Source organism: Eubalaena glacialis, chromosome 9, assembly GCF_028564815.1.
Source record: "Eubalaena glacialis isolate mEubGla1 chromosome 9, mEubGla1.1.hap2.+ XY, whole genome shotgun sequence".
Taxonomy (NCBI): Eukaryota; Metazoa; Chordata; class Mammalia; order Artiodactyla; family Balaenidae; genus Eubalaena; species Eubalaena glacialis.
The window spans coordinates 53,891,024-53,903,660 of NC_083724.1; the positions used below are offsets into that span (position 1 = coordinate 53,891,024).

The 12,637-nt window shown below is 43.7% G+C and overlaps 1 protein-coding gene across 7 annotated transcripts in view; it reads left to right on the forward strand.

The window, feature by feature from the left end:
* The window catches only part of SMARCA2 (SWI/SNF related, matrix associated, actin dependent regulator of chromatin, subfamily a, member 2), a 191,005-nt gene that overhangs the window by 23,124 nt on the left and 155,244 nt on the right, over positions 1–12,637 (forward strand). For 5 of the 7 annotated variants that reach the window (XM_061200378.1, XM_061200382.1, XM_061200384.1 and 2 more), the window contains exons 2-3: positions 6,905–7,165; positions 11,439–11,568. In XM_061200378.1, the coding sequence (XP_061056361.1) occupies positions 6,941–7,165; positions 11,439–11,568 (355 nt within the window). In that variant the 5' untranslated portion in view covers positions 6,905–6,940. Of the gene's footprint in view, positions 1–5,521; positions 5,632–6,904; positions 7,166–11,438; positions 11,569–12,637 lie in introns of all 7 variants that reach the window. The other 2 variants (XM_061200381.1, XM_061200379.1) reach the window with 1 other exon arrangement.

Sequence of the window (12,637 nt, forward strand, 5' to 3'; positions counted from 1 at the left end):
GCTATTAAGCAAAGTCTATAAATCCGTAAAAAAATGAATGATCTGCAATCGAGAATTTATGTCTTATAAAGAACATGCCTGAACATGTATGAATAGCAAATTGTAAACCGCACAGACCACTTGATACAGGGAGAGATCAGGATGAGCTCTCTTGAGTGCATGGCGTAGATAAAGTCTTCGAGATGGAGGACGATTGTGGCCAGAGGAGGGCAGGGGTGGGGTGGTGGGTGCTGATCATATGAGATCAGGAGAAAGTCCTGAGATCACAGGGCCCGAGCCTAAAGAAACTGTGAGAAGACCAATGTACCAATTTTGACCTGGTTGCCCAGGGCAAGAGGTTCCAGTTGGGAAGAATTTTCAAAAGATAAAAGTTGGAGAAGGTAGAAAGACTTGATTTCCAGGCTAAAGCATGAATGTTTTATCCAACGTGTGTTGGAGGTTTCTCTCAGAAGTTTGGAGCAAGGGAATTCATGAACAAAAATATGTTAGATTAATCTAGCAGATTGTGAATTCAAGTCCAGGGTGGGAATTGAAGCCTTTAGAAGGATCCTCGCGATAACATACATTTTTATACGATAGCTCACAAGGTGTTTTCATATGTAATACTTTATTTGCTTCATATCAAAATTGAGGTAGCTGACTACTATTATGCCTGTTTTGTAAAAGAGAACTTGAAATTCAGAGGTCAAATAAACTACATGGTGATTTATTTTTTTAATGGCAGATTAACACTGTAAATGGCCATTATTCATTTTAATTGCAGTGAACTTGAAGGGTTCATGCCTGAATTTTTGTTGCTGCTGTGAAAGTCGGGGAAAGTGGGGCATCTCACTGGTCTGCTGGGGTTCATTCAGCATATAATGGTCAAGTTTTACTGCTAAGTCAACGTGTGCCATCTCAGCCAGAAAAAGTTCTTACAGTATGTATTTCAGACTCTTACATGTTTAGTGTGTAAATAAAATTATCTTAGCAGACAGAGACGAAAGTGGCTATCATTGATTCTTATCAGCATCCCAAATGAGGTTGCCTTGCAAAGGGGCCTAACAGAACCTAGGAAGGATGGGTGTATGTGTAAATACACACGAATTACATTTCAGGGTGTCACGCTTTGCTACTAGTTTTTGTTGGTTTGTCTGTTTTGGTTTTGACCAATTACCTAGCAGTTTGGGTTCAACTGAATTTAAGAAGTGATAGTTGTCTGTGATTACCTTTGTAACTACCAGTGGACATGGATTTTGGGTTAGAGGGATGCTCTGCTGGAGTGCTATTTTGTTGAGGAGCTTCTAGTACTTTGGGTTTTCTCGTAAACACCCTGCTTAAAATAATTTTTCCTTTGTGGAAACATTGGCTGTCCTCACCAAAGAGGTCATGGAATTGCATCACAGGTAGACTCTTCTGAGAAGGCAGCTCATGGTATGTCTAGGGTGATAATGTCAAGAGCCAGGTTCCTGTTGAGGCAGTGCCTGGGGCTCACGGGGCTGTAATTGGCCCCTGAAGTTTGTTTTCTCTCTTGTCCTGCACTGATCTGCCTTGGAGCCCCTGCCAGGTCTGACTCTGGCCAGGGACGGTCCCAAGGCTTTTTATTCCAAGTGAGGGCAGCAGCTCGCATCCTAATTCCTTTCCTTGACTCAACGACACGGAGTTCGCAGAAACCCAACAAACACAGCACACTTTTCATCCAACTGCTTTTTAAAACAACCTCGACTTTGAATGGTAAACCGCCGGGAATGACAGCGAGAAAGATGTTTTCCATGCTTTTCTCGAGTTTCAGGCCAGCCACGTAGAATGTTCACTCTAAGCACAGTGTGGTTTTTATCTGTGGCACAAATCATTTCGTGCACTGTTTAAAGTTGCACGTCTCAGACCAAGAAGCACGAGGGCTTTGGGTACATTTCACCACCTATCCAGACAACCTTGGCCTCTAAAAAAGAAACTTCTGGTAGATTTATTTCTTTTATCTTCCTTGCTGTTCTTACCTACTCTCTACTCCCCCATCAAGAACAGCAGCACTCGTGTTCCAGTTCTAGAGATGTTGCTATTTCTTGTGGGGGAATTCTCAATTCATTTATAGAGAAAGCTACAGAGAAAACCTTCAGGGTCAGGGGAGACAGTCTGAATCAGCAAACAGACATAAAAAGAACTCTTATCTTAACTATCTCCTGAGCCTTAATCGTTCTCCATAACAGCCAGAAAACTTTAAAACAACAGTTATTCTTAGGGATGTGAACTGGGCCTAACTTTTATTTCTCATATTCCACCTTTGACCTGTACCCCAAAGTCTTTCTGTAAATGCAACAGAGATAAAGGTCTGCTGGAGATCCAAGATTACCCCACGCTTCCTTATTACGTTTTGTGAAGAGTTATTTGAGGTGTTATCTAGTGCTAGGAAACATTTATTTATTATGTATTTTTACTGCAAGGCCTAGCAGAAATGCCACCTTCTCCACGAAGCCTCCCTTAATTCCCTTTTCTTGCCTCCGCCCTCCAAGCTGTAAGTCCTCTCTCCTGCCCGTGACTACAGTGGACACTCTAGCTATACCCCTTCTGGTCTTGCAGGAACTTGCATGTTCTTTTTTTTTTTTTTTTTTTTTTTTCCTCACTGCTATTTATGGATAAGTCCTGTTTCCCTGTCAGACTTGCAGAGCCCTGGGTAAGCCCTCTGGTCATTTTTGTACATCCTCCATGCCTTGTGCCCAGGGGAGAGCCAGGACAGTTGGGAACAGATGAGTAAAACAGGTCCTCTGGATCTTTGATTAAACATCACCGACCTCTTAAGTTCATAACATTGTCTCTGCCTCATAGTCTCTCGAGGGCTTTTCTTCACTCCTCTGTCCCTTCGTACATTAACATAGGATCACAGCCAAATCCCAATCCTCGCGACATCTCCCATTGTTTCCATCTTTGCTTCTGCATCCTCCGCTTCGCACTCCTGTGCGTCATTACTCAGCCTGAGTGACAGCTCTCCACACCGGTGGATGGCCTGGCTTGCCTGATGGGGCCGTGACTCGGTATTGGGCCGGGAGTCAAGAGATAAAAAGCTCTACTCACAGATGTGACTTTGGGCAAGCTCTGTGGTCCCTTCCTGCCCTCCTCTTTTAAATGGGGACGTGACCAAATGTGTCCTCAAGTCAAGTCCCTGAAATGATTCCGAAGCACATGGGGTTGTGTTTAAGTCTTACTGCAAGTGTGGGGATCTTTCAGCTGATTGGAGCGAGACAGGACGGTAGACGTTCTGTCCTGGTTGTCGTGGTTGGACTGGTGACCCTTAAAATTCCATGAAGTTGAACTCCCTTTAATATGCAGATGGGTGTGCTGGGGCTTTCTGCAAAGGGGAGAGGCAGGGAATTCGGGCTGAGGGAGGATGTCTACAGCGGTTGGAGTTGTGGGAAGCTCCAACGACTTTTATTTTTAAAAAGCACGCACTCCCCGGTTGTAAAGGCAGGGTCAGGACGAAAAAAGACAGGGTGTACTGCTGAAAAATTCTTGGCTAAGAACGCAGCGGCCTGGCCCTCGGGGAGTGCTGGTGTGAGGTGGAGGGAAGCGTTGAGGGGAGGAGAGGGGCCTGGCAGTGCCGGGGTACGGGGAGGTCTGTGTGCCTAACCTCCTTACACACAGACACGTTTTCTTCCTTATATTGGCCATGTAATTATGGAACAGGCCGTTCTTTTTGGTGACAATGTAAAACTCCCCCGCCCCGCCCCCCAACGCAAAATAAAAATAGATTTTGAGTGTTATCTTGCGGAGAGACCTGGCACTCCTGCCCTCTCAAGGTTACTGGAGCCATCGGCTCTCCCCCATCCGCCCTGTGCCTGTCCCCACTGTCACCACCCCATCTGCATCACTTAATTGGTGCCTGGAAGAGAAAAGAAAGGGGTTTGGATTCCTAGGGAGACCGGGAGGGTGGGTGAGGGGGAAGCTGAGTTGGCCAATACTGGACTTTCACCCTTAACCACAGGGACTTAGTAATGACCTGCGCCTCTGCTGGAGACTCGCACCTCTTTGTAACTTACACCCCCGAATTGCTTTACGCTGTGGGAAAGTTTAATTGTGTCTTGGAGCTGCACCGTGAAGTTGCCACCAGAAATGAAGAGGAAGGAATAGGAGGCCAGGACTGTGGCCTTGTCTCTGAGAGGTGCTCCTCTTTGGTCCGCTTGGGTGATGGTGCCGTGGCGTGAATCCTGGGACAGCCCGGGTCCTGCCCTGGAGGTTCACTGATGAGCGCGCCCGCACATAAGGTTGGAGGAGTCGGGAGATGCTGCAAGTCCTGGATAGACAGATGCAGGGAGCCTTGAGATGCTTCGATTCCAAGCCCAGAGGAAGCTGAGAAACCCCAGGAAAAAAAACACGCTTTGCCCGGGAACCCCGGGGTTGGTGGCAGCCCTGAGGTGGGCAGAACCCAAGGTCTCTGGGCTCCCAGTCAGAAGCCAGAGGGTCACATTCAAGTTGTGCGGTAGTCCAGATCCCTTAGCTGTGTGGGATGGGGCAGGTTTGCTCCTTTGTTAAACTGTGCTGTTTCTCTGAGCTGGCTTCTTGTTTGTTCATCTGTGCTGTTTCACGGACACATTCATTAAGTGCGTGCTCCTAAAGGTTCTCTTCTTATGAAAAAGTTTCCTATATAACACGTTCCTATATTAACATTCTTCTTTATGCCCATATTCTTCCATTTCCTGTCTCATATGTTCTCCCCCTAAGAAGTTTTTAGTAGTTTCCTATAACAAAAAATGATGAGTGTTTCTGTGGGACTGCATACAATTAATTACAACATTCTACGAGGCTCCCAGATGAAAGTCATTATATGCACAGAAAGTCGTTGGTATTTTGGGATAATAGATATTAAAATATAAAACATGAAAAGTAGGACTACCAGGCTGACTGAGCATTTGTATCTTCATTGTTCAAACTTGTGGTATCTTGCCATCATAGCCATTGAAGCCAATTTCAAGGTAGATCATAACAGGAAGTAAGCAATTTCCTTTTATTCACTAAAAAATAAAGGGGTTTATTAGTTTGCTGATATACATGAAAGAACATTTTAACTTGTAGTACCCCTGAATTGACGTCAGCGTCCTAAATTTAAAATGCTGACTGAACATGGGTGGGTGTGTGTATATGTGAGGGGGTGGAATGCAAAAAAAAAAAAAAAAAAAAAGTTACTTCCGCCTGCTTTGTTAATCACAAAGAATAAATAATAACATTTAGCTCTCTAGTGAATTCAGGCTATAATTTACTGTCCAAGCTTCCCTGTTGTTTTAGAAATCACTTGAACTGTGTTCTCTTAGTCCCATCTTGTATCAGCAAAACAGTTTGAGTGATCCCTTGCTTATAATCATTCCAAAGCAGACTTTCATCCTTTCCTGTTTTAGCCCTAATTCATTTATCAGATTGGCCAATTCTTGCCTCCACTTTTAAGATTTCTTTGTTTGAACATAGCTCAAACCCTGATTGCTCTCTTAATTTTTTTTATTTAATAATTGACTCTATTAATAGTTTGCCCTTGCAACCTTGTCTACACTTCATTCAGATCTTTTCTGAGCACTTACTCCATGCTGGTTGGAGGTGCTGGGGATACAGGAGCAAAGAAGAGCAAGACCTCACCCTCATGGCCCTCACATTCTAGAGATTCCTCGAGAGGTAATGGTAGTTAGCTAAGAATGGAAGTAACGTGGGTTTTTTGTTTTTCATTTAATTTTCCCTCTAACCTCTCATTTCACTATGGAAAGAGCCCTGCTGTGGGTGACTGGGCCCCTATGGTCTAATTTCTTCCCTGCCACTAATCAGTGGGTAAGCAAGTCCACTTAGGATTCTGTGAGTTCGGCATCAGAAGAGGTTTTGTGTGTACAGGTGTGTGCCCCCAGATGACATAATATATCACCATGACTACCCTGGGATCATTCATCTCCATCAAAATTCAGAAAACAGCTTATTTACTCATTTTGGCTGATATCCAAGATTCAGTCGTACCCACCCCATGAGGCAGTTCCCCGGTGGGGATGCCAAGAAGTCTTGGCACATGGGTGATGGAATACCGCTTTGCTGGAGAACCGGAATTTTCATACCACGTCTCTGGTGGGCCCCGATCCAGGAGTCATGGTTGATGTTTCTTGTGAGTCTTGGACCCCAGAGAGGCCTGGGATGAATCCCTGCCCTCCACTGTCCACGTGGTCTTCAATTAATTACCTGTTGGGAGGACCACATCTTAACCTGCCCTTCTGTTCGTTTCTGCTGGAGTAGAGGTGGCAGGGCTGGGGAGTAATGCTCAGTAAGAGAGGCTGCTTGTTGTGCCAGGCACAGAGCTATGGTTTTACACGTACCATCGCATTTTAGTCTCAGTGCGTCATTGCATACGCGGCTGTGTGAACCCATATTTGTCTGACTCCCGTTAACCTCTTCTTCTCCCGTGATTAGCAATTCCCTTTCATCCTCAATTTATGAAATTGTACTTTCTCCCCCTTTTAACTCTCTAGAATTCTGTGAAGTTTGAATGCTTATTGACTTATGCAAGTGGGTCTTGGTTGGGTACTTCTTCAGGAGGTTTATATTTTAATGGCTTTGGGGGGTTAATGACTTGTAAGGTGCCCAAGTAATGGAGAGCATCTGTTGACTTCAGTAATAAATTTTAAGCTTATTTAGAATTCTCCTTATGTCTTAAATTTGAGTTTCTCCAGTGAGCCTTTTTGTTGGATCTTAGATGATTTATATCTTTCCGGGGAATCATTTTAAATAAGTGGTCTTCATAAAGACTAGGGCAGATGGATATATATCACACTCTCTCAAACATTCGGGCTAGACAGGGCAGTTCTGTTTGATGTTTGTTACAGAAATGACACCATCTAATACTAACAACTGTTTTATTCTGATCTTAACATCATGTTTAAAACATTCCTTTCTCTTCTTTCCAACTCAGTATCACTGTACTGACTGGCAGAGTCAGGAGAAGTAGATGTCCACGCCCACAGACCCTGGTGCGATGCCCCACCCAGGGCCTTCGCCAGGGCCGGGACCCTCTCCTGGACCAATTCTTGGGCCCAGTCCAGGACCTGGACCATCCCCAGGTTCCGTCCACAGTATGATGGGGCCAAGTCCTGGGCCTCCAAGTGTCTCACACCCTATGCCGTCGATGGGGTCTGCTGACTTCCCGCAGGAAGGCATGCATCAAATGCATAAGGTAAGAGTTCATTCTCCCATCCAGTCTTGTCTTCTGAGTCATGGATGGCTAATAATCACTGATAACCCCCTTCTCTTTTTTCTACTATTGTTTACAAGAGAATCAAGCTAGGTCTTTCTTTTATCTTGTACATTATTGAAAACATACATTCTAAGGCTCTTTTATTGTTACAGATGTTGCACCAGTCAGGAAGATCTGATCTTGGCTTTTTAAAAAGTGTTAGCTACAATATGCAGCTCTCTCTCCCTCTCTCTCTTTTTTTATTTTTTATTTTTTGGGCCACGCCACGTGGCATGTGGAACTTCCCTGACCAGGGATCAAACCCATGCCCTCTGCATTATTGGAAGCATGGTGTCTTAACCACTGGACCACCAGGGAAGTCCTACAATATGGAGTTCTGACAGATCCTATGAATTGTGGGTTGCAGGTATTTTGGCTTGGCAAATAAGTATATTAGTGAATAAGTCTTGCTTTTTTTCCAACTATGTATGTTAAGTACCGTATATCATCCATGAATGAACGTATTGAAAATTATTCTTCCCTAAAAAGATCCCGTAGGTCCCAAAGAGTAAAAGGAGAATGAGTCCTTTCCTAAAGGATTTTTTTCAAAAAAGCTTTGATTGAAATAAAATAGTTTTTAGGGAATTCCTAAAAATGCACTTTGCTCTCTGTTTGTGAAGTGGCTTTATTCTGGTTTTGGAAGAGGGCTCTGATTTTGCAGAGCTCAGGGCCAGTTGTTTGTTTCTGGACGAAGGTTATAATAATCGTCCATTGATGAGATTCGGGTTGTTGCTGCTGGGATGAGCATAGCGGTATGCCTTGGGCATTACGCCTTTGCAGGAGATGCAAAGAAGAGAGAATGGCCTTTTGAGAAAGCAAACAAGATCCTCTGTGGCAATTTGCTTTGAGAGGTAGCGGTAGCCAAAGAAAATCTATGGGACCATTGTGTATTACCTGAAGGTTAGGCCTGAAGAGATGTGTAGAGGTTTTACATCTTTTCCGGGTGACATCACAGGTGGACAGGGCTGGTTTGGAACAGAAAGGTTACTGCAGAAAAGAGCAAGTCTTCCCTTTAATTGTGTAGGACTGGAGGTCAGTTTGGTTTTTTTTGTTTTTATTTATTTATTTATTTATTTTTGGCTGTGTTGGGTCTTTGTTTCTGTGAGGGCTTTCTCTAGTTGTGGCAGGCGGGGGCCACTCTTCATCGCGGTGCGCGGGCCTCTCACTATCGTGGCCTCTCTTGTTGCGGAGCACAGGCTCCAGACGCGCAGGCTCAGTAGTTGTGGCTCACGGGCCCAGTTGCTCTGCGGCTTGTGGGATCTTCCCAGATCAGGGCTCGAACCCGTGTCCCATGCCTTAGCAGGCAGATTCTCCACCACTGCGCCACCAGGGAAGCGCTGTTTTTGTTTTTTTTAATTTTTGGCTCCAGTGGGTCTTCGTTGCTGCACACGGGCTGTCTCTAGTTGTGGTGAGCGGGGGCTACTCCTCGTTGCAATGCGCGGGCTTCTCGTTGCGGCGGCTTCTCTTGTTGTGGAGCACAGGCTCTAGACGCACAGGCTTCAGTAGCTGTGGCACGCGGGCTCAGTAGCTGTGGCTCGCGGGCTCTAGGCACAGGCTCAGTAGTTGTAGCGCACGGGCTTAGTTGCTCCGTGGCACGTGGGATCTTCCCAGACCAGGGCTCGAACTGTGTCCCCTGCATTGGCAGGCGGATTCTTAACCACTGCACCACCAGGGAAGTCCCTGGAGGTCAGTTTTAAGGTAAGGCATTGCAGCCCAGAAGGGAAGATTCATTTTTTGCAAATTTTGTTATTTGATGATTTTCAAATCAGAAAATTAATATATGCTTATTTTGAAAAGTAAAACCATATTGACATAAATAAAAGAAGTGGTTCACCCCTGGTAACAGCTTATTGTATATGCTTTTTACACCTTACTTTTCTCCATCTTCAGTAAAAATACCATCTAAGCACAGGTATGCATATTCAGGTATGATTTTAAAAATGTTTCCTTTTACCATAATAGCATCATATCATCACTGTTAATTACTCTGAAACAACATCTTTTTCATTTAACAACATATCATGGATAACCCTATAATATCCCCAAGTTCTCTCCCTGCTTTTTTGATTTCTTTTAAACACATTTTTGGCTTGTCAGGTATGTAAAGGAATAAAGTTACTTGTTTTCCATATCACATTCTTTAGGAGACATATTGAACGTATAGACATATCGAAGTCATTAAATCATCTTGTGTTCATATTAATTTGGGAGGTGTATTATAGACCGGATCTGTCACTTGTTAACCTTAGTCCAAGCGGGTTAAATAATTTCAGAAGGGTTTAAGGATGTTTCACCTCCAAAATGAAAAATTTGAAGGAAAATACTTAGCTCACCTCTATTATTATTTAAGCATTTAAAAGTTAAACGTATGCATGAGTGTATGGGGTTAATGTTATGTTTTTGCCCTGGGTTGTTTTTATGTATAAATGTATCTTCTGATCCCTTCTGTTTCGTTATCTAGCATCTTCGTCACATTTTCTCCTGTTCTCTGCCCCCATCAAGCTCTTTTTTGTTTTGTTTTGCTCTCATTCTGCCAGTTTTGCATTTTCTCATCCTGCTTTTCCTCAGCCCGCAGTCCCTCAGATAATTCCCTGGGTGAGGACATGGTGAAGTGCCTGGAGTTCACACCTGCTGACCAGATGCCTTCACTTTCTGAGAATCTTTTTATAGGCAGCTTTATTCTCCTCCGTCTCCCTCTGAGCTTCAGCTTTTTGCTTTTCAACATTACTGGAAATAAATAAACAAGTGGCCTAAATACATCTGCTGTGTTGCTTTGATTTCCTCTCTATTATTACTATTTAACAGACTCAGAGACACTCTTTATACCAAATTCTTCCCATTTTTCTTCTGAACATCCTCTTTATGGTAAATTTCTCCTCTTTTCAAGTGCATGCTTTTGACTCTGCAGAAATTAACTTTCCTTTCTCCAAAACTGCAAACACTCATACTTTCTTGCTTCAAGTCATTTGGTTTCTATAAACTCCTGGAAATATTCCTTTCAGGCTGTTTTGAAAATTGCTATTCCAGTTTGGGGAGGAATAGACTTTTCCTTTCTCAAACACATGCTCCATTGCCCAATTCTGGATTGGATTAGTGTCAATTCAATGGCTATTTATTGGGTGTCTGTTGTGTACAAGGCCTCAAGTCCTATTTCCAGCCCCTGTGTTCTTTATTTTTTTCCAAACTCTGCCTTTAACCTTTTTCTGTCTTCCTCCCTCTGTAGTATAGCTTCATCTGTTTCACCCTCTTTCCCGTTCAGTATTTACCCCCATTCACCGCTCTACCCTGTCTGTCCCTCTTTTCCCAACTGCCTTGGAACTTTCTGGTTTCAACTTTTAAACTTTCCATGGTTCCTTCCCCTCTGATGAAAAAAAGTTACCAAAAAATAGATCATCACAGACGTTTCAAAGAGTCTTCCTTCCTTCATTCAGACTTTGGACTAGCTTCAACCTACGGCAGGTTTCAGGACTTACTTAAGAGGGTATGGAATAATAGTTTATATTTGTCTACCTTCTGAACAGAACTTCATTTTTTTTTTTTTTTTTAAAGGATATGGGACTGGTGCTTTAAAGCAGATGGTTCTGAGTTTACTTCTTTTTTTTTTTTTTAAGTATTTATTATTTTATTTATTTTATGGCTGTGTTGGGTCTTCATTTCTGTGCGAGGGCTTTCTCTACTTGTGGCAAGTGGGGGCCACTCTTCATTGCGGTGCGTGGGCCTCTCACTCTCGCGGCCTCTCTTGTTGCGGAGCACAGGCTCCAGACGTGCAGGCTCAGCAATTGTGGCTCACGGGCCCAGCCGCTCCGCGGCACGTGGGATCTTCCCAGACCAGGGCTCGAACCCGTGTCCCCTGCATTGGCAGGCAGACTCTCAACCACTGCGCCACCAGGGAAGCCCCCAGAACTTCATTTTTATTTGCAGGTTTTGACATGACCAAAAAAATTTCAACTGTTTAAAGCCTTAACTTCTGACTTCACAGGTAGTTTTGCTGATCCTATTGGTGTAGTCTTTTTTATTTTATTTTTTGTCCCATCTATGAAATCTATGTAAATAGTAAGATATGTAAAATAAATGTCAAAATATATGACTATCATATGGGTAATAGATGATTGCGCCACAATTTTGAAGACTTTTTAGGAAGGGGTCTTAAAACACCAGATAGAAATATTATGCCTGAAAGAGATGTCTAACTGATATTCTGTAAATGTTTCAGACCATTGATGGTATGCACGACAAGGGGGTTGTGGAAGATATCCATTGTGGATCCATGAAGGGCACTGCTATGCGACCACCTCACCCAGGAATGGGCCCTCCCCAGAGTCCGATGGACCAACACAGCCAAGGTTTGTGGCTACATACATGATTTTGGCTCTATACCACAGTCTTTCATCTTTCCTATTGGTTATTTTAATTATGACTTCCAGAGAACGTGTTTAAGGAGGATGGAATCCAGCCGGTGTCTTTTCCCTGTAGAAATCTCCCCTTATCCCCGCCAACACAACTTTATGGTTGATGTGGGCAATTTTGTTTGCAAAATCCTAGTAGTTTTACTGGCCACCATGTGTCCAAGCACTCTGCAAAGTGCTTTGTGTACTTCATGCAGAATCTTTACCCTGGTCTTGTGAGATAAATTATATTACCCCAGTTTCATAGATGGAGAGGCTAAAGCTCAGAGAATTTACTTTGTTTTCTTAAGTTTGCACATCCGGTAAGTGACAGGGCCAGAAGGAGACTCCAGGTCTGCCTCCCAGCAACAGCATAGATGTGAAGGTAAGATGAGCCACCCGTGTCCCTTGAATTGTACACTCCTACTTTGTAAGGTGGCTTTTTCTGGCAGTGGAATAGCCTGTCATTGCTGGTGGGTGGCTCTCTTAGTCTCTTAGGGCTGCCGTAACAAATTACCACAAGCTGGGTAGCTTAAAACAATAAAAATGTATTCTCTCAAAGTTCCGGAGGCCAGAAGTCTGAAATCAAGGTATTAGCAGGGCTGTGGTCTCTCTGAAGTTTTTAGGGAAGAATCCTTCTTTGCCTCTTTCTAGCTTCTGGTGGTTGCCAGCAATATTTGACATTCCTTGGCTTGTAGATCTGTCATTCCAATCTCTGTCTTGCTCTCCACATGACATTTTGCCTGTGTGTCTGTGTGTGTGTCCAGAGTTCCCTCTTCCTATAAGGACACCAGTCATTGGATTAGAGTCTACCCTAATCCAGTGTGACCTCATCTTCACTTGATTACATCTGCAAAGATCCTATTTCCAAATAAGGTCACATTCACAGGTGCCAGGGGTTAGAGTTTCAACATTTCTTTGTAGAGGACACAGTTCAACCCACAGTAATGGCCAAATCAATATATGGTAGATTTCTCTTCTCCTGGGTGCCTTTTCTCCTCATTATTGAAGGCATATTAAAGATACC